Here is a 20,176-nt window from a genome sequence, read left to right as displayed (position 1 = left end):
TCATCTGGGCGATGGGCAGCGATGGAGTGGCTTTCTAGGCCAAGTATGTATTTAGAAAGGCAAACGAGGCCGCATATTGGGTGGTTACTTACATGGCAAGATATTTTGGTGGTGCCATGCGGACCAGGGAGGGGAAGCTACTGTAGATACTCCGTGACATTTTGTTTTCTGACTTTATTGGGTGTATTGTTACCCATGTTGTATGAAACACTTAGGGCTCGTTTGGTTCGCAGGAAAAGGAGGGGGGAAAGTGTGGTCAACGGGAAAGTAATGAAATGCCTCTTGTTTGGTTGGAGTTTTCAAAGGAGAGAGATGGGAAAGTTATATTCCCATGGGAATATGATTCCCACATTTCGGGCTCGTTTGGTTCGCGGGAAAAGAAGGGGGAAAAGTGTGGTCAACGGGAAAGTAATAAGATGCCTCTTGTTTGGTTGGAGTTTTCAAAGGAGAGAGAAGGAAAAGTTGTATTCCCATGGGAATGTGATTCCCACATTTCATGGGAAAGTCTTTCCCATGAGAAACATGGGAAAGTTACTTTCCCATGAGGCGGGAATCACTTCATTTTTACTTTTTCCCAAAAAGTCCCTTCAGTATTAAAGAAGCATTAAAGAGGCATTAAAAACCTAATTTTTATTAAGGACATAATAGGAATTATATATAACTTTCCTAGAAAAGTGGATGGCCAACCAAACATAAGCACCTTGGAAATTTGTCACTTTTCCATGGTCAACCAAACATGCCAAAAATACTTTCCTAGGCATCCTCTTCCTAGGAATTTGTTTCCCAGGAATCATATTCCTAGGAAGGAAAATGCTTCCCGCGAACCAAACGAGCCCTTCATGGGAAAGTCTTTCCCATGAGAAACATGGGAAAGTCTTTCCCATGAGAAACATGGGAAAGTTACTTTCCCATGAGGTGGGAATTACTCCTTTTTTATTTTTTCCCAAAAAGACCCTTCAGCATTAAAGAAGCATTAAAGAGGCATTAAAGACCTAATTTCTATTAAGGGCATAATAGGAATTATACATAACTTTCCTAGGAAAGTTGATGGTCAACCAAACATAAGCACTTTGGAAATTTGTCACTTTCCCATGGTTAACCAAACATGCCAAAAGTACTTTCCTAGGTATCCTCTTCCTAGGAATCTGATTCCCAGGAATCATATTCCTAGGAGGGAAAATACTTCCCGCGAACCAAACGAGTCCTTAAGGTTCCATAGAAGAAGAAAATTAAAAATAAAGGCCCACTTGGCATCAATTTAATTTTTAATTTTTTATTTTAAAAATAAGATAATATTTTTATAAATTATTCTCATTACTTCAATAAGAATTTTTTACTTTTATTATTTTATTTTATTATTTCAAAAGAAAGAAATAATTCATGTCATCAGGGTATGTTTATCACTACTACCACTTTTACCACGTTGCCGCTACCTTGCTGCCAGGACCACCACAGTACCAATACAACCTGCTCCACCACTATTTTTATGATGATATTTTTGAAAATAATTGACTATACTAATTAAAGATTATTTTTCATTTAAAAGAAAATTAAATCAAGCAAGAGCAATGCTATAGTGATTCAGATCGAAAAAAAAGTCCCTCACTGTCTTCCATCGCTGAGTGATTTTTTTTTAGTCATATTTTGAATTACTAAAGCATTTAAGTCAGAAAAATCAAAAAAGTCATTCAGATTGCTTTTTCCAAACTCTATGCTTTCTTAAATGGAACAGTCACATGTTTGGATTTTTTGGTAATAATGCACATTTTCATGTTACTACATCTCGCTAAACATATGTAAAAGGGGAATCACGACGGCCAGTTGGTAATTGTCACAATTTTCTCTTGAAATGACAGCTCAAGCAGCCTCCTTCCACATTACGGCCTATCTTCTTCCCAGTTCTCTCATCAGTGATCATATCATCTTCCTTCTAAAACCACTATTTAACGGGTCTAAATGGGGATTCCTTAGCACCACCTCCATCCCTCCCATGGATAGTCTCGTACTTCCTCTTCAAACTCTTAGCTATACAAGATTCATCCTATGCAAATAATATATCAAATTTTTTTTAAGACTAATTTTGGTACGCGAGAAGATTTTTTTCTTACTAGAATACTTTTTCTAAAAAGATGATTTTTAAGATATGATGCCCAAAAAAATAGGTTTGGCATGTTTGGTTGATCATGAAAAAGTAGTACATTTTATAGTGACTTATGTTTAGTTGATCATACTTTCCTAAAAAAATTATTTGTAATACCTATTATACCTTTAATAAAGAAAAAGATTTTACCTATGAATTTTGATGGCTTAAGGGTATTTTTGAAAAAAAAGAGACTGCAATTTCTACCTGGTGGGAAAGTCATAGATTTTTTTTTCATGAAATATGAAAATTTTATTCTCATAGGAATATTACTTTTCAATTTCTCTTTTGAAAACTCCAACCAAATAAAAGGCATTTTTTTTATTTTTTCGTTGACCATATTTTTCTTTCTTTTCTCACGAACCAAAACAAGTCCTAAGGGGCTGGATAATCTAGTACAATCTAATAGAATCATAGGTCAGGCTAAGCCTATATTCATAGATTTCCTAAGAAATGTTTCGGAGTGGATCAGTTCGAATCTTATATGAAGAAAAACAAAGGTCTCAGCATGTTTTCTTTTCCTCCTACATGAATGGGCAGAGAAAGGCTTAGTTAATATCGGCTGGGTTAAGCCTCATATTGAATGATACTAGAAATTATGTTTCTAATCCTAACAAGCCGGTAGGATTATCCAAACTAGCCTTAAAAAAGTCTAATTCCACCTTTTCTATTCTATATCCACCCTTGATTCTAAGAGAAATTGAACCTCTTAATCTCTTTTTCAGGCAGCAGGAGGTAATACCATCCATGCATGTGCTCCATGATATAACATTATTGAAAGTAAACCCACAAATGATGGATTCGACAACAATTTGACCAAGGTAAAATTTTTAAATTCAAAACAAAACCTAAAGAATTCATCAATTGTTTGAAAGGAGCTCAAATAGTTGAATTTTAAAAATTAAAAATTAAAAGATTAAAACTTATATACTTACATGCATGAGAGAGGCAAAAATGGTGAAAGATAGCAAAAACAACATTAACCACAACAATACATAGAATTATTTATTCATAGCTAAGACATACATGAATATAGAGCACCTGATGTATACATGACCTATTCCTTCACTGTATGTAGATTTCCAATGTATACATAAATTATTCATGACTACTTCATATGTCAGGTGCTTTATGCTTGTAGGTGGCTCCAGGCCTTTAACTATAAAAGTTTCATCACGCGTCTATTTGCATTTGACAATAATTTGATCAAAATTCAAAACAAAATATAAAATTCATCAAAAGTTTGGGAAGAGCTTGAATAGGTAAAAAATCATAAAAAAAATCACCTATCGATCCCATCAAAATCAAAATCCCAGCTGATTTTTCTGTTTTTTTCCGGCTGTTGCAATACTTTCTTTGTTTTTGCTAAAATTGTAATACTTTCTGGGGGAAATAATTAAAGCGGTTATGAGTCGCGACAAAAGGAACAGGGACGACGCCGAGAAGGAGGGCACTCGGTCTTCGAAATGGACCTTCTTCCCCCTTAACCCTAATTCCAACAATTTCTCAAAGATCCACCTCTAGAAATCCTCGTCGAAGCTCCCATTTACCAAGAAGGGAATCATTGTCTATGGCGTCGATTCTTCTTGCTGAGGGGGCTCGAGAAAGGATCAAGAAGCGTCTTTTGCCCTTTTTCTGAACCACGAAGGGTTTGGGATCTTCTGATCAATTGAACACCAAGGAGAAGGAAAGAAAGATATTTGTGGTCTTGCGGATTTGTTTGCAATATGCGGCTTGGGCTGATTTCATGGATCTATAGGAGAGTGGTCGATCCTCTCTTGCAAATTGTCAGAAAGTAATCTTTCCCTCATATACTGCTTATTTTCCTTCTATGTTTGGAGATTGGATCAGAAACGGAAACTCTTTTCCCCATTGTTTTTCGGCTTTGATTTCGTTTCTCTTTTTTAAGCATGGGAAATCATTGTTTATTTCTATGTTTTATTTCAGTTATTTCACTAAATAGATGATATTCCACCTAAATTTCACTGAGAAATTATGGATGATGTTTTTCCTGTAGGGGTGCTGAACCAAAGCAATTGGCATTTTCCGCTGCTCTTGGAACGACGTTGGGATTGTTCCCAATATGTGGTATGGATGTTGCTTAAAATCATACCCATCTGTAATTCTGTCTCTTTTTGCATTTATGTGATCATTGATGTTTATCTGGGTGAAGGTGGAGCCTTCTGTTGGTTGCTTTTGGCAGTCTAGATGCATAGCTATATAAAAACCTGAAATTTGCTATGATCATGATGTAAGTTTCTTCATTATTTTGGCTGATCCATTGTGTGAGGGGTGTAGTTCTAGAGTCCATTGATATGTACGTTATAATCTGTATGGCTTGTTTGTAGGAGAATAGATATTCCGCTTAGTCACATTTGGCCAATCTTCATATAATGGATTTAACTGCTTCCACATTCTCTTTAACCCATTTTTTCTCTGGATTAATCTAATCTAACAGACATTCCTGTAAATGGGTGATTTTGGATGAGTTTCATCAGTATGAAGCCTAGTTGTTGATACAATATTATGTATGAACCTCCTTGTTTCATCATGTTGAAGAGGTGTAAATAAGGTGGCACTCCATTTATTAGTACCTTCAAATTAGAACATTGGATGACCTAGAAGTTTGCAAAAAAATTTTGTGAAATATAACAGTCAATTTATCTACATGTAAGAACAGATTACATAAAAATTAAAAAATACTGATCAGCTTTGATCTGTTGATCAGTAGTTTTGTTATGGTTCTGTTTATCTGAATCAGATTAATAATGTCTACCAGCAATCTGAAGCTGAAATATTGAGCGAGCAGGAGGGGGACATGCCCTCCTTGTTTTCATTGAGAGAATGAAATAAAGCACCATAAGAAAATTTAGGAAGGATGGGAAATATTGCTCATTTGGTGAAAATTCTTGAGTACAACTAGATTAGCAAATAATCAGGAAAATGATAGGATTAGGTTGAACCTACATTACCTGGGAGTTTATCCTAAAGTAATTGCACCCAATATCTGGAAATTGGTGTTCATACGACTTTTCATATGGACACTAAATAAAAATTCTTAAAGATGAGAAGGATCGAGTACTTAACATACGTACTCGCATTAATTCTCTTACCCAATTCCATGTAACATAGAATTGATGGCATACCTTGACAATAGCATATTAAGCATTAAATGATTGAACTGGAATTTTGAAAATGACAACATGGCGGAACCTATCGTGGTATCCATAGAGTTAAATTGCTCTCCAATTTACTTAAATAAGACTTACATTATGTTTTATATGACCAACATTTAGGTCCTCTCAACACAAAACAGCTATTTATTTATTTATTTATTTATTTATTTTTACCATAACCACTGAATTACAGTGGACTGCAGCTTGACTCTATGGATTTTGTTACCATGCTTCAGTTTGTTGCAACGTTTTATAAAAAAATTATTTTTTTGAGAAAGCTGTCGGTCCTCTTTTCATGTTACGAACTATGTGAAGAAGTAAGAACATCATGCAATTTGATCTTCATCAAACATGTACGTGTGCACACATATGTGCAAACTGTACACATTTTTGCCTGTAAGTCTGATTTAAGTAAATTTGTTTAAGTTTGACATGGGTTTTTGTCAATAACAGGGGTCACTGTGTTTCTTTGTGGATTGGCAATTGCAGTACTTAGAAGTTGTTGTCATGCTCCAACAGTAATGCTTGCTAACTTTATTGCTACTCCGATTGAGTTGAGGTAATTCATAATTATTTTTGACAAGTTATCATTCACTAAATTATATTTTGTTCATGTACTTGCTGACAAAGAACTAGCAATGTTCTCAAGTTAAAATCATATTGATTGTTCAATGTCTTCTATATATCCATTGACAGTTATACTATTGAGCTTTAGATAAATTTTTTTAGCCATATAGAGCATGGCTTTGCATTATGTTGATATATCCATTGTTTAAGCAGTAAGTTATATTATTGCACATGAATGTGAATGTTGGTAAATCTTCATTGTTCTGTTGAATGATTCAACAGGTTTGCAATAAAATAGGAATATTTTGTGATTGCAAAAACATAAGTCTTGTCTAACTTTATACATTTCATATCATCGTTTCTACATACGAAGGCTATATCCTCGGCCATCAAGTCAAAAAAGAAAAGAAATATTCTTCATTTGTCTTCCCCCTACGAGGAAAACAAAGATGTTACAAGCTGTTCAAGCCTTTCAATTCACATGGAGGTGTTGTTCAAGAAAGTTTGTGAAAATTTATGTCGTCATTCTGACAAAGAAAAAATTATGGATATGACCAACAAATTATATCAATCCTCCATTACCTTATCATAGAGGGAGGGCCTTGGCACAATAGTGAGGTTGCTTCATTGGACTTAGGTATCATGGATTTGAAACACGGAAACAGCCTCTCCATACGTGAGAATAAGGCTGCATCGGATTCTCGCCAAATTTCGTAATGGCGGGAGCCTAGTGCATTTGAATGCCTTTTTCGCTCCATGACCTACTTGATACAAGTTGTAGGCTTTCTTACATAGATTTCTTTTGTATTGTTTCTCCCATGTTTCTTAACATTGAACATCATTACCACATAACCATAGTTCTACAAGTACACTTATTATCGTTTGACACACAAATAACTCATAGATGATGTTCGTCTTGTCCTTTTAGGAAATTTATATGCTTTCCATATCAAATTTTATGAGATCGTTGGTGCCTCGGTTACTGAGGTGGTGGAAGGTGTAGCTATTGAAATGGCAAGAATGGTCATTACCTTGTTATATGTTCGATAAGGAATAACTAATGATCAATCAGCTTCTAGCTACGCTCGAGTTCGATTATTAAGTTTTGATTGATACCGATATATGATGTTTGATAATTATCTAGTACACCCATGGTCTTAGGGTGGGAATCGCTATCCATACAATTGATGCTTTTAGATATATAAATCAGCAACCCAACTCAATTAAGCCTCAATCTCAAACTAGGTGGGGTTGGCTACATGAATACTTTTCCTCCATTCTACTTGGTTTAGGGCCACACTTTTTGGAAAGAGTGGAGATACTTCATCCCATGTGATTTTCAATCTCTCTCTATCGTTCTCCATTCATTCTATATGTATCAAATTGCTCCTTCATGCTAGTGCATCCCTCAGCTTTAAGAAGTACAACATGAAAAAGTTGAATATTAGCTAATTATGATGCAGATAAAATAATATCATATTTTGAAAAAAATATAGTTATACGCATGTCGCTTCATTCCTTGGACTACACATCAAGATCTCATATTTTCTATTTAATTCCATGATGATGTTTAATAATTTTGGGTGGATTTCTTCTCTTTTCTCAAAGATATTACACCACCAAGGAAAGGTTTGCATCATAATCAAATATATAGAGGTTGTTTTTAATTCATTAGTTTTAAGCAATGTTTTAAATCCCGGTGGGATGGGGGGCGTCCCAGCTATCCTGTTCAGTTCCCTGAGAAAATGGACTAGATGGGGGTGGAACTTTAAAACCCATCCATGCGAGGAAAGAAGAAGAAAGAGAAGGAATAAATGAAAGAAGAGGAAATGGAAAGAAAAGAAGGAAAAAAGAAGAAAATGAAAGAAAGGTAGGAAGGAAAGAAGAAGAAAAAGGAAAGAAAGAAAGGAAGGGAGAAGAAAACAAAGAAAGAAAGAAAAAAGAGGAAAATGGAAAGAAAGAAAGGAATGAAGGAATAAGAAGAAAGGAAGAAAGGAAAGAAGGAAAACGGGAAGGAAAGAAGAAGGAAAAGGAAGGAAAGGAAGAAAGAAGAAGAAAAAAGAAAGAAAGGAAGGAAATAAGGAAGAATGGAAAGAAAGAAGAAAAAGAAACAGAAGAAAGAAAGGAGAGACAAAGGGGAGAGAGATAGGAAGGGTATCTTCCGAGATGTTTAACAGGATGGGCTGCCGGGATGCAGCAGGACAGCGAGGCATCACATTCCATAGAGAAATCGGGATACCACAGAATTTAAAATCTTGTTTTGAAGTAGTGATTAACTATCAGTACATCAATTTACAGGGATTGGAGGAAGATAACTGGGAAATGTCAATTCCACCAAATTTCTTCTCACTAAAATTCATTCCTTCATTAATATTTCTATTTCTATTCTTGGGTAAAATAAAGGATATTCTTGTTAAGAATGACTCATGTTGTCTTCAAAAAAAAAATACCTAAAATGATTTTATTTGGTCTGTTAGATTGAAGATTTATTTTACCAAGGAACAACACACATAACAGCAGTGTATGATGGCTTAAAGATGGTCATTTTTTTGGCAACAAAAGATGGTCATTCTGTGAGAGACCTAGTAGAAACAATTTAAATACAAGGAGAAATCGTTATAACCATGCTCTTAATGCAGGTAAACTGCTCATCCTCTCTCTCTCTCTCTTTCTTTTAGCAAAAACTGCTCATGCAGGAACCCCACTGCATGCCAGATTCACGAAAGGCTTTTCATGACTCACAAAATTTGTAAGCACACCATATCTTGAATCTTTTCCTGATCTTTGAAACCTTTCCATATTTTTCCAAAAAAAATCAACTTAAATTGGAACATAGCCATATCTGAAATAAATCATGTTACAATGTAATCGGTGCATACCCAATTATCATGGTGTGTGGATGTAACTTAACTAATTGCTTCGTGCATGCTTAATATTTCATAAATAACTGCCTGCAGTACATGAGAATTATTTTTTTCCCAAAAACAAGGCTGATATCTGGATATTGTCAATTCATGAATTGGTTTTATTTACTATTCACTCTAGATGTGATCTACTATTTCATGTTTATTATCATATTCGGAGTAACATTCACATTGTTTTCAGTCTGATAATACCGTTTTTGCGCTTGGGGGAAGTTATTTCTGGTGGCCCTCACTTTCCTTTAACATCTGATGCATTGAAAAAGGTGTTGACTGGGCAAGCCTCAAGAGAAGTACTAGTTTCTGTATATCATGCGGTTGGTACCTGTACTTGTTAGATAACTTCATGAAACCTTCTTTTAACAAAAGGTTCACTGCAATACTTGTCAGGATAATTCCGCAGTTAAAATATGTTTCTATATATGTAGTTTCATCTGACTTCTAGCGTGGGCTTATTCTACCATCCCTGTTCTATAGCATATTTTATCACAGTCTCAGCTAAAAATTTGGGTTTTTTCACAAGTGAGGGAAACTGATAAAATGAATTGAAACTACTAAATATGGAAAAATCTGTAAATTCCGCATGCATGAGAAAAATAGTAAACTGGAAATAGGATAGATTGAATATTTGATGATCCTTGGTAATGCTTTCTCTGCATGGTCATGTTGATAGAAACACCTGCAAAGGGTCAGCAACTTGTACATACTGTTGCATGGCCACTATATTGCATTTCACATAATGGGCTTGTGCTTAATAAACCTCACATAAAATGCAGTCCATGTTCTGCACGTGTAGTTCAGATGATCCTTCATAGTGCCTGCTAGAGGTAGCATTGATATTGAAAAATCTGAATACTGCAAATGCTAGTTGTGATATAACCGACAGCATCAATGATAATATGAGATAAATATCAAGATGCAACAGATAGAAAACCTTGTATGGCACCTTAAAAAAGTGAGACTGTCATCTAATGGGTCGGTTGGCTTGCTTTGGGCTGAAAAAAACCTGCAAGTTCCTTGCTTCTGAAAATTAACAAATTTTGTGCACATTGAGATATAAATTTAAAGAACTAATAAAAATATGTTTCATCCCAAGGAAATCTCTATATCAATGCCACCTAGCAGTATGCTTTAGTTACATCCATAAATTTATATAGTCATATGCACAATGTCATCACCTGATAAAAAAAAACATTATGTTCTTGATTCTCCTCCACATGGTTGTTAAAAAAAAATTACATGGTTCGCATGCCAAAGATGTCAAGGAGTTTGTTGCATGAATGAACATTAAATCACAGGGTCTACAGATTTTCTGTAGGTTGCCAATATATCAAATGTAAAAAGTAGCCAACTAGATTTTTACAGTTTTACTTTGCTAGCTATGTAGTAGAATTTGTATAAGAGTCGTCACCATCAGCTTCATGCATTTACCCTGCATCAACAAATTAATTTCATGCATTACATGGCAAGTTAATTGGATATTTATGTAATAAATGTGCCTCATGCCAATACTGTTGCTCAGCTTTAAGATTCTTCCCTTGCTATTTGTCTTAATTGAGGACTACGCTGTCTATCCACACTAGCCTTTCTGAATAGGAATTCCACTATCCTTCGAAGAAATTAGAGCCCCTTTCATCAGACTCCTCAAAACCTTCATGCACATGCTCTTATTGTCTAATTTGTTCCTACACCACCTCATTAGCAAATATGCATTTCCTATCCTTGTTTTACCACGAAAATACCACTAGTATCTTAAACTATCTTCTTTATTTGCCAACAACTAATGCATACAACATTGAGGATTTTTTTGCTAAAATTTTTGCAAGAACCCCACAAGGCAGGTTGCTGAAAGATAGTTTATTATTATGAGCAAGTATATGACATTATGGATCATTATCATCAACAGCAAGTATTAGACATTATAATCTTGTTTCTTTGACTTTTTTTCTCTTTTTCCTCCTCATCTTTAGTCCATTTGTCATTGCTTTTGTTCTGTGATGCTGATCTAAGTAGATCATGTCAAACTTTTTCTTGCAGTTGTTAGGCTGGATTGTTGCGGCTCCTTTCATCCTTGGTGCCCTTTATGTGATCTTCATACCATGTTTCAGTTATTTGGTCCGAAGGTTCAGTCCTGTACCATCAAGTCCAACAACTCTGCTCCATTCCCTTTCTGAGGTCAAGATCAAGGTAAGGGATGTCTAGTTTCTTCATCATGGAGTGACTCCCTCTGTATATTCACCCTTTAAGAGGACACCTAGACATGCTTCTTGATATTCCAACAAGAAAGTGGTTCTTGTATTCTTGAGTGCTCCAACTTGAAATCTTCCATAAATGATGACGAGGCGGATTGGATTTAGATGTGAAGCTTTGGGTATTATAACTGCTCTTTTAAGCTGGCTGGATCAAAAGACTGTCTAGATTCTAATTCTAGAACCATGAAAGTTTTCTGGACTAGTGCTGGAGTGGGGTTGAGAAGGTATGGAGGTGAGCCTATATTGGTCCATACTTGCCAGTTGGTGATTCCAGCCAGAGTTCTGGAAAAGACCTGAAATTGCCCCATTGGGACTCATCAAAGTCCAAGCCTGATCAAACCAAATCAGTAGGTATGCCAGCTCCCTGACCGATTACTCTTTAGCAACCTGTCATGATCTGATTCTCTCTAACATATGTGGGAAAGAGGTAAAGATCAGAATCTGCTCCTTGTTGGATAATTTGTAACCTGAGTTGATAGCCACTGATTGATGATGCATGTATTTTTTCTGAATCTTGATCTAAACTGTTGGCTGTCTGGAGCTTGTTCTGACTTGGATATGCTTTGATGAACGAGACTTCTTTGTTGACTATAACATTGGCCATTTTTTTGAGAAGATAAACACTGACCTGCACTAATCTGTACTTCGAAATGTAGACCATGCACAGCAGTTTCATTGATTTGGTAGTCTGATTCATTTGAAACCCTTTAAGCTGGTTTACACGTGCTACGGAACAGCTGTTCTCTTTCTTTGAGAAAAATATGGAACAGTTGTTCTCATGTTTTGAATGGGTACAAGTTTTTTAGTGACATTGATGTCACCATAACATAGATCGCTCTGCATGGTACTCTGCCATGACTTCCTGTTATAAGGTGAGTTAGATGCCTAGTTCAGCCCTGGGCTCGGTTTTTATAACAGCTGTTATACTTATATAATGTTATAACAGAAAATAATGGGCAAGAACGGTGAAATAACAATGTCCTGTATATAATGTTAGGTGATACTTTATACACTGACATGTTGATTTGAATTCTTAAAAACAAAGAAACATCATATGTGTCCACTTAAGGACATTATCTGTGCTATACAATATAATAGATGTTATTTAGAAATATATGATATACATATGTAGAGGGGACTTTTTATTGTTTGGATGTCAGATTATAGTTATAATGATATTTGTGATCTAATGGAGTAGGAGGAGGTCTGAACGCTCATTATTCCCTTTTCTTTTGCCCGCCTGCTGGGAATTCAAGCAATAAGACAGGTTACGCATCTTAGGGCTGGAGACATGTTGCAAGCTTCAGATTACATTTCTTTTGCACCTTGGGTTTGGGGGCATGGTGCAAGCTTTAGATTACATTTGTTTTGCCTGAGTGATACTTTGTGATAATACAAGAGTTTGTGAAGCCTAGCAAACTGTTGTGACTTTCTGCAAAAGACGCAGATCATACATGAAAGAAGTGATATGGTAAAAGAGCCCCAACATGCAATAGGAGAGTAGTTCTTTAGGACAAATTCGATGAGTAATGCTACAGTAGCATGCAAAAGTCATACAGAAATATCTCACTTCTCTGCGTCAGCTACGTGGTATTTAATGGTGATAGTTTGGTGGCTAGTCTGATGATCATCAAGTTTTGAGTTTGCCTCATAACATCATTGCCTATAATGTCCAATGCATGCAAGGGAAAGTATGAAAGTTTGTAATTCCTGATACTATAATGTATTCTGTTTTTAATTTATCACCTATATGTAACAGAAGAAGTTTACATATGATAGTTACATCCTAAAGGAGTTATTATATTATATTTATATAATCAGATATAAATCTACTCTCACTTTTTTTTGCTAAGCATCTCCTGTAAATTACTATGTCAGCTCCATATTAACACCCCAACCCCTGTATTTGGTGCTTAAGAACTGGATTTCAACTAATTCAGAATTTAGGAAAATAGAACAAACTTAGGAAAATAGTCTTGATAAATGGACATGGTGGAAATTCCAGTGAAAGTGGATGACCAGCGCCCATTCAGGACTTCGGTTTGTAATATAGTTAGGGTATTGCAGAGAACAGTACAATGTTTCAAGTTTAACAGATGAGCAATGAAGAATGTTGATTCTAGTTAATTTGCCCAATGACTTGTTTCTTCTAGCCTTGTATGTTGGACGCTAGCTGTTTTGCTTACTTAGGACCTGACTATTTCCTGTAACCAATTTAATTCTTTGTTTCTTGGTCTCATTGCAGCATTAACATCACGACTTCAGACCGACTTTATTTATTTGCTGGTGTCTCATTAAGCTCTGGCAAACAGTCTTATCATGCAAATGCCCTTGTGGACAAAAACACCTTGATCTATTCACCTTTTTTTTTATGTGTGTTTGTGTTTTGGTCTCGGTGGATGGGGTTCACTTGATGTGCCCTCAAGCTTAATTTAAAGATAGTGGAACGTGCAATTTAAAGGATGTTGTGTGTGTGATGGATGGATATCACATGATTATCCTCTCGAGCTTAATTTAAACATAGGGGAAGGTATGTGAAGGATATTAAGGTTAATACAATCCTTAAACCTCATCAAGGTATCTAAGGTTCTTTGATAAAGTCAAATTTCAAAAGGCTTGTTTCGGATGAGAGTGATGGGAGAAGGAAATTGGGAAAGCATTGACCTGAGCTATAGTTTTATTCCAGTGATGTGTGTAGTTTCTTCCAAGGAATAGCTGATGTTGTAATCATCAATTTAATTAAGATGTATTTCATACTTATCCTTGCATGTTTGTGTTATAATAATCGGAAGAGCCATCAACTTCTGATAGAAGGCATTGGTCCCTCTGATTTTTAGAGTGGAGATTAGGTAAATAGTTAAGATGACTACCTGAAACTGTGACTGCATGATTAGGATAGAAATGGTCTCTGTGCCTACAATTTTTGATTCCTATACTGCAAAGCATATGTAAATTTGAGATGTAATCATGAGTTTGGGGTATAAACTATGTTCATTCTAGATACATACAGGATTAAGCAATAGAAACGGTTATTTATATCATGTAGGACTATTATCCAACACAAGCAGGGCATGTTATTTAAGAAAGAGAGAAGAAACTGTTTAGATGGTAGAGGTAGTGCTATACTTTATTAATTTTTTGGATTTTGATTTAAGGAAAATCGTAAAGCTGAGATAACTCACTCAGAACATCTTTTAAAGATTTGTATGGTATTATTAGGTCAGAGGCCAATCCAACCACTTGCTCCTTTCCAACTTAGTCTCGGTCGTACCATAATGTGTCCAAACTTTAATATTTTTTTACTCTAAGACCAGGTCCTATAGCGCTCGTGTTAAATAGATGACAGAATTGTAAACAATTATTGAATGATTTTAAGCTGAGGAACATAGAGGTCTCTCCCACCATCTTTTTATGTACCTCTTTCACATTGTTGAAATCACTTGCCACTAATCGGGGGCCTTATACAACTTGACTGATTCTCATGAGCTTCCACCACAATTTCTTCCTGATAGCTGCACTATTAGATCCATACACTACAAAAAGATTTACATCTATCTTAATTGTTGGCAAAAAAAACAAGTTAACATCTCTTTGGATTCTAGGACTTTAGATATATTCTAAATATGGGGACTCCAAAGCAGCCAAACTCTACCTCTCGGGCTGCTGCTATAATCCTTTAGAATTTCTTAGCAACCCTATAACACTTGTTTTCTTTTAACTTTTGATTCAACAAAACCCACCAAGTCTACTTTCTAAGATCTGATATGGGCACGACCCTTGCTAGTTTGTTATTTATAAAGAGGAAAATAAAACTATAAATTTACAAAAACAAACAGTTACAACAAAAAGTCTTCAAAAGATGGATTTGCTTACGTAGACGGTAGACCCCACTACTCAGAAAAACAAGTTCATCACCAGAAAATGGGCTTAAATTGATGCTTAAGATACGAAAATCTTGTGGCATCCTTAATATTGATAAACCTTAAAATAATTAATGATATGCTGACATCTAACCTGTCTGTCTTGCATAACTTGAAGGGGACAGTCTTCAAAGTCATTATTTATCCTTTCTCAACTCTCAAGCAAAGAGGTTAGCTATCCTAACTACCTTTCGTTTTTGCATAAAATTGGGAACCTAGCATTAGAGCTGCCCTGGAAAATTAAGCATGACACCAATACAAATGAAACCTCCATCACTTATTGGTGCACAGATTGACTTTTTTCATTCCTCTCATTTTCTCATCTAATGTCATATCATTTTCAACCATACATGCTTATCTTACAAACATATGGTTAACCGATGCATTACGAAAGATGAAAACAATGGAGATACAAAAGATCATTAATGAATATGATTATCATAAAAGAAATTAAGTAATCGATGTATTTGCCATTTTGGCTAGATATTTTGTGCAACTCTCTCTTTTTTGGACAATACACTGTTAGCAACTATTCTTATGTTATAGTCTTTTTTTTGTAATTTTTAATTTAACCACAATAAAAGGCAATTAGCATAAAAAATGTCTAGATGTAGACAAAACTTACGAAATAAAATTCACATAAAGCATCTAGAAAAATATTTTGTTGTCCTATTCCCTAGGAGATAATTAAAAGAAGTTGGTATTTTGACCTAAAATATAGTCAATAATATTAACTACCATTTTGACAGCTGCTAACATGTGACATGGTCAAGTGTGCTGAAAACATAGAGTGCTGAATCAATAGATGAGCAATTTGATTGAAGGAAGTAGTTTGAGGTGCTGACTAATAGACATTAAAAATCCTTTTACCCCACCTAATGCTGGTTTGACAAGTTCGTGGGCATGAAGCATGCTCTCCATGACACGCCAGTAGAGTATTTTTGTTCAACTGGGGAGGAGTCTAAAAAAGGTTGCTATCCCAGAAAAGGTCAAGGACTCTACACTGGTGAAGTGTTAGCTAAGTAAGGTTAGCAAGTAAATCAAGATTGTACTCTATGTGGCTTAAGGAAGGAATCTATTTCTCATTAATGTACCAAATGCCTCTTTGCCTGTAGTTTGTGGAATGCCATCAAAATTCAATTAAGACTGATAGGGTGGCCTTCAAACACGCATGATCTTTGGACTGGTTGGAGGAGAACAAAATTCCAAGCTTCTATGAGGAAAGTGGGAGACCAACTTTGTGCGGCTCCATGTTAGAAAATCTACAAGAAAAAAAAAAGAAGCAAGAATCTTCACTAAGAAGGCCTCCTTCATTTACGCAACTCTTCAAAAAGCATTGCATGCATGCATTCCAAAATTGGCAGCACTTATGTTCTAAGAAAAAAATAGAGGCTATAGAACAACCTTGTAATGCACAATCCAACAGCATGTTAAAGTTTGATAGCATCATCTAATACTCTGCTGGCTTCTTTTCTTTGTATGTAACCATTTCTGTATATAACTTCTTCTATTAATAAATTGGAGGAAGCTTCTTGTTTCCTCCCCTTTCTTTTCAACCAAAAAAAAAAATCATCTTTAGAAGCACCCAGCACTATAATTTCTTAGCGAGTTGATGGTCCCGGGTGTCATCCATGTCTATGCTACCTTCCCTGACAAGAACCCATTCTCAATTATTATTTGCTTGCAATAATTCTTTCTTAAAAAAGTATATCTAGAAAGATTCTAAAGTCAGCCTGTTAAAGGAATTTGCTCTTTATTACTTGCCAATGACCACCGGGGCCACGTGGCAATGATACGGCTTTTGAAATATAAAAATAACTCCAGTAGGTGGAAAATTCGTAACTCGCTATTCTCTTGAGTGTGATTCGTGGGTCATCTTTATTCACCTTTCTTTGCATGTTGGATTGCTTTGAATCTATGCTAGTGGGTATACAATCCAAATCCGTAACATAAATTTTATATTCATTTTTCTTGTTAATCATCAAATGAATTCTCCAATAAGATCTAGACGTCTAGATTTAGATCTTCAGCCGTGTCAACGCATGAGTCGGTCTTGTACTCGTGTCCACATAACCAAGTTGGTAGGTACTTGCTACGACGCTGACTGCTCATTAATAAGATGATGCGACCGGGAAAAGAGACAACCGGTCTAGGGTTTTGGATTTGGGCATCTTGAGAAAGTCCGAGCTTCCAAGCAAAGCAATTACGGTACTTCTTTCTCTAGATTCCTCTCCATCTTTGATCTTTCTCAAAAACGCTGACTTCAGTTTGATTATTGCCTCTTCCCTCCGAATTACTGCAATTAGGGTTTTTATGCTTTTAAAAAGTGGCAGTTTGGGTTTATATTGGATTCTGAATCTGGTTTTCTTTTGTATCATGTAATTTCCGACACCCCAAACCAAATCTTGTATAAGATCGAATCTAAGGGGTGATTCATGACCCGAAAGCTCAAGTTTTTTGAGCTTCTGGTGGTCATCCAAATCCTTTGTGCAGCTGAGAACTTTGATGAATTCACGGCGGCCGAGGTCCGTGGGGCCTGCTGCATCTCATTGCAAATCCATGGAAGTAGAGATAGTAGAGAAGTCATCAACAGCAAGAGATTCTTCTATTGACAACACGGTATACTGCTGCGTCGCCAAAGGGAGCAGAATTCTCTACTCTTACAACAGCAAAGACCGTGAGCTCGAAGCCCTGGCCGCCCTTTGCCTTGAGAATGCCCCGCCCTTCCACAGATGGTACTTCCACAGTGTTGGGTCAAGAACTTTTGGTTACTTGATGGAAGGTGGATGCACCTATTTCGCCATCGTCGATCCTAGCTTGGGGAATTTGGAGATCCTTCGATTCCTAAGGCACATTCGGGACGGGTTCAAGAGAGTCTCAAGGAATGGTTTCCATGATGAGTTGGTGCCCATCATCCGGCAGTTGATCACCTCATTGGAAAGAATGCCTCGACCAACAAATTCCATTGATGCGAGTTTAGAGGGGGGCGAGTCGGTTGATGGTACCTCCATGTCTGGAAAGACCCCTTTACTTGGAAATAGCAAGCGTGATAGGAGGAAGATGAAGGATAAAGTAGTCGAGAATGATGAAGTTTGTGAAGACCATAGAGATGAAGGGGTAAAGATCCATATGCCACCAGAACCAGCAGGCAATATGTCGTTGCAGAAGAGCTCGAGTTTGATGAGGTCTCCGGCACAGCAAATTGGACAGAGGTTGTGGTGGCGACATGTGAAAGTAGTTGTTGCTGCCGACATTATCGTTTGCCTGGTTTTGTTTGGTGTTTGGTTGGCTGTCTGCAAGGGTTTCCAGTGTATTTCGAGTAGATAGTTTAAATTGGTTGGATTTCGAGAGCAAAGATAATGCTAGAATTGAAAGCATGAAACACTTCATCAGATGTAATTCTGAAACGTTTATTTACTTAAAAAGAGATGGACACAACAAAATTAGAAGGAAAAGAAACAGCTGGTATTTCTTGTTGCAAATTTTAGAAAGAATGGATGAAGAGATTTACTTAGCAGTGTCAAAATTATTGGGATTTTTATAGTGTAGTTTAGTTTTATATGTTGTATCTTTTTCCTCTTTTTTATGGGAGGTGTTACATCTGCGGTAATGAATGTTTATACATATTTTTTTCATGCTCTCGTTTTGTGCACCATATGAAAAGTTCTTGTCGTAAACAGATAAGCACAATACAAAGTAATACTAATTGTTTGCTTTTTAATTTTATTTAGATTTACTAATTGATTCAAATTCATTTGCTTAAATTAATGTAGTGTTTCGAGTGGAAGGATTTTTTCCATTCACATTATCCTAGTTTGCTAGAATATGATCCAAAGGTATACGTGCAATCTCATGTGCTCTTGTTATGATTTGAGATCTTTCTCATTTCATGATCTTGAATCAATTGTGCTCAATGTTTCAAAAATTTTGAAATTCTAGTAGCTGAGATTGTTAAGAAGGGTTTGATTGTTAGAAAAGAGAGTTCAAAATGGGAGAATGCAAGATGACAGAGAAGAAGAAAATCATGTATTGGATTAAAGAGTCGATTATAAGATGTAAATTATTGTATGAATTTTCAGTGCATAACCAAACATCAACATCATAACCTGTGATTTCAGAAAACATACAAAATTAAAGAGAGTTATGAGTTTGTCGTATATCCAGCATCCTAAATCGGCCTTCATTTAGTTTAGTTTACCTTTTCCTTGGGTAAAATTTTATCTTTTTTCATATATACCATAACTGAAATTTCTTTCCTTTATGATCTGGAAGCTTTACATGATGTAGTTGGCAGCTGCTCATAACCTACAAGCTGAAAGTCAGTTATATGCTTTGGAGACAAATGAAGTACAATTTTCTCGACACTATTGTTGATAGCCTCTTCATATTTTTCAGAAAGTTGCTGATGTTACATTTACTATCTACATTTAAGGTCGTGATTCATAATAGAATTGCATAGATTTTTTTGTTTTTTTTTTCAGTTGCACTTCCATTTTTATGTGATATCTGGATAGTGTTCTTTTTTCCAATACAAGTGACCTCAGTGCTAGCTGCTGTCACACCATAACTATGAATATGAAAATATCTTCCTTCTGATCTAGATGTGGTGGAGTGCTCTATCCATAACATGCTAGTTACTGGTCAAGGTTGCTTGGATCTAGTCAAGATAAAAATAGTAGTTGTTGTCTATAAAAATCATCAAACTCAAGGAATATTCTTCTATGCTGACTGCTTAGACTTGACCTTGCCTATTTTATCTTGGGGTGCGCAGATTTTTCTTTTCTTAATGCATTTGTAGCAGAGGTGGATCTTTGGTCTTTGAGGTGAATATGAGGACCACCATAGGTTTCACTGATAATTATATGTTCAAGATGTGAAAATAAGAAATAGCAAGAAAATCAGTTAATTTGGTATTCTCAAAATAATATTGCTTGTACTGATTACAGGTAAAGTTGATATAAAATTCCTCTGGTATGGATTCCTCCCCGGGGACAAATTAGCCCTCCATCCTGGATTGGCCATCTTAGATGTGTGGCATGATACGGCTGTTAAGGGTTGTGTTTCTGAACATTTTTCAGTGATCTTTCATGCAGTATTTGATGACGACTTTGGCTTAAATATCATTCAGCAATTACAGAATTACTAAATTATAATATGTCAATCACCTAAAGGTTTGTTCTCTTTAATGATTAGGTGTTTG

General features: G+C 35.8%; 1 protein-coding gene across 4 annotated transcripts; it reads left to right on the top strand.

Moving 5' to 3' along the window:
* The first annotated feature begins 3,533 nt into the window (after positions 1–3,533).
* Positions 3,534–18,614, top strand: LOC103719503 (phytolongin Phyl1.1). 4 transcript variants are annotated; one of them, XM_039134048.1, is made up of 6 exons: positions 3,534–3,935; positions 4,158–4,228; positions 5,770–5,875; positions 8,989–9,121; positions 10,842–10,991; positions 13,302–16,545. In XM_039134048.1, the coding sequence occupies exons 1-6, from the start codon at positions 3,868–3,870 to the stop codon at positions 13,305–13,307; spliced, it is 534 nt and encodes a 177-aa protein (XP_038989976.1). In that variant the 5' UTR covers positions 3,534–3,867; the 3' UTR covers positions 13,308–16,545. The 4 variants fall into 4 exon arrangements, with proteins under 4 accessions (XP_038989976.1, XP_008807004.2, XP_038989967.1 ...); XM_008808782.3 differs by lacking the exon at positions 13,302–16,545 and having other exon boundaries at positions 3,535–3,935; positions 10,842–11,676; XM_039134039.1 differs by lacking the exons at positions 3,534–3,935; positions 8,989–9,121 and adding an exon at positions 17,391–18,614 and having other exon boundaries at positions 13,302–17,184.
* Positions 18,615–20,176: the final 1,562 nt, after the last annotated feature.

This window comes from Phoenix dactylifera, chromosome 1 (assembly GCF_009389715.1).
Source record: "Phoenix dactylifera cultivar Barhee BC4 chromosome 1, palm_55x_up_171113_PBpolish2nd_filt_p, whole genome shotgun sequence".
Classification (NCBI taxonomy): Eukaryota; Viridiplantae; Streptophyta; class Magnoliopsida; order Arecales; family Arecaceae; genus Phoenix; species Phoenix dactylifera.
The sequence above is the reverse complement of the archived record's forward strand: the minus strand, read 5'-3'. Positions and strand labels throughout refer to the sequence as shown.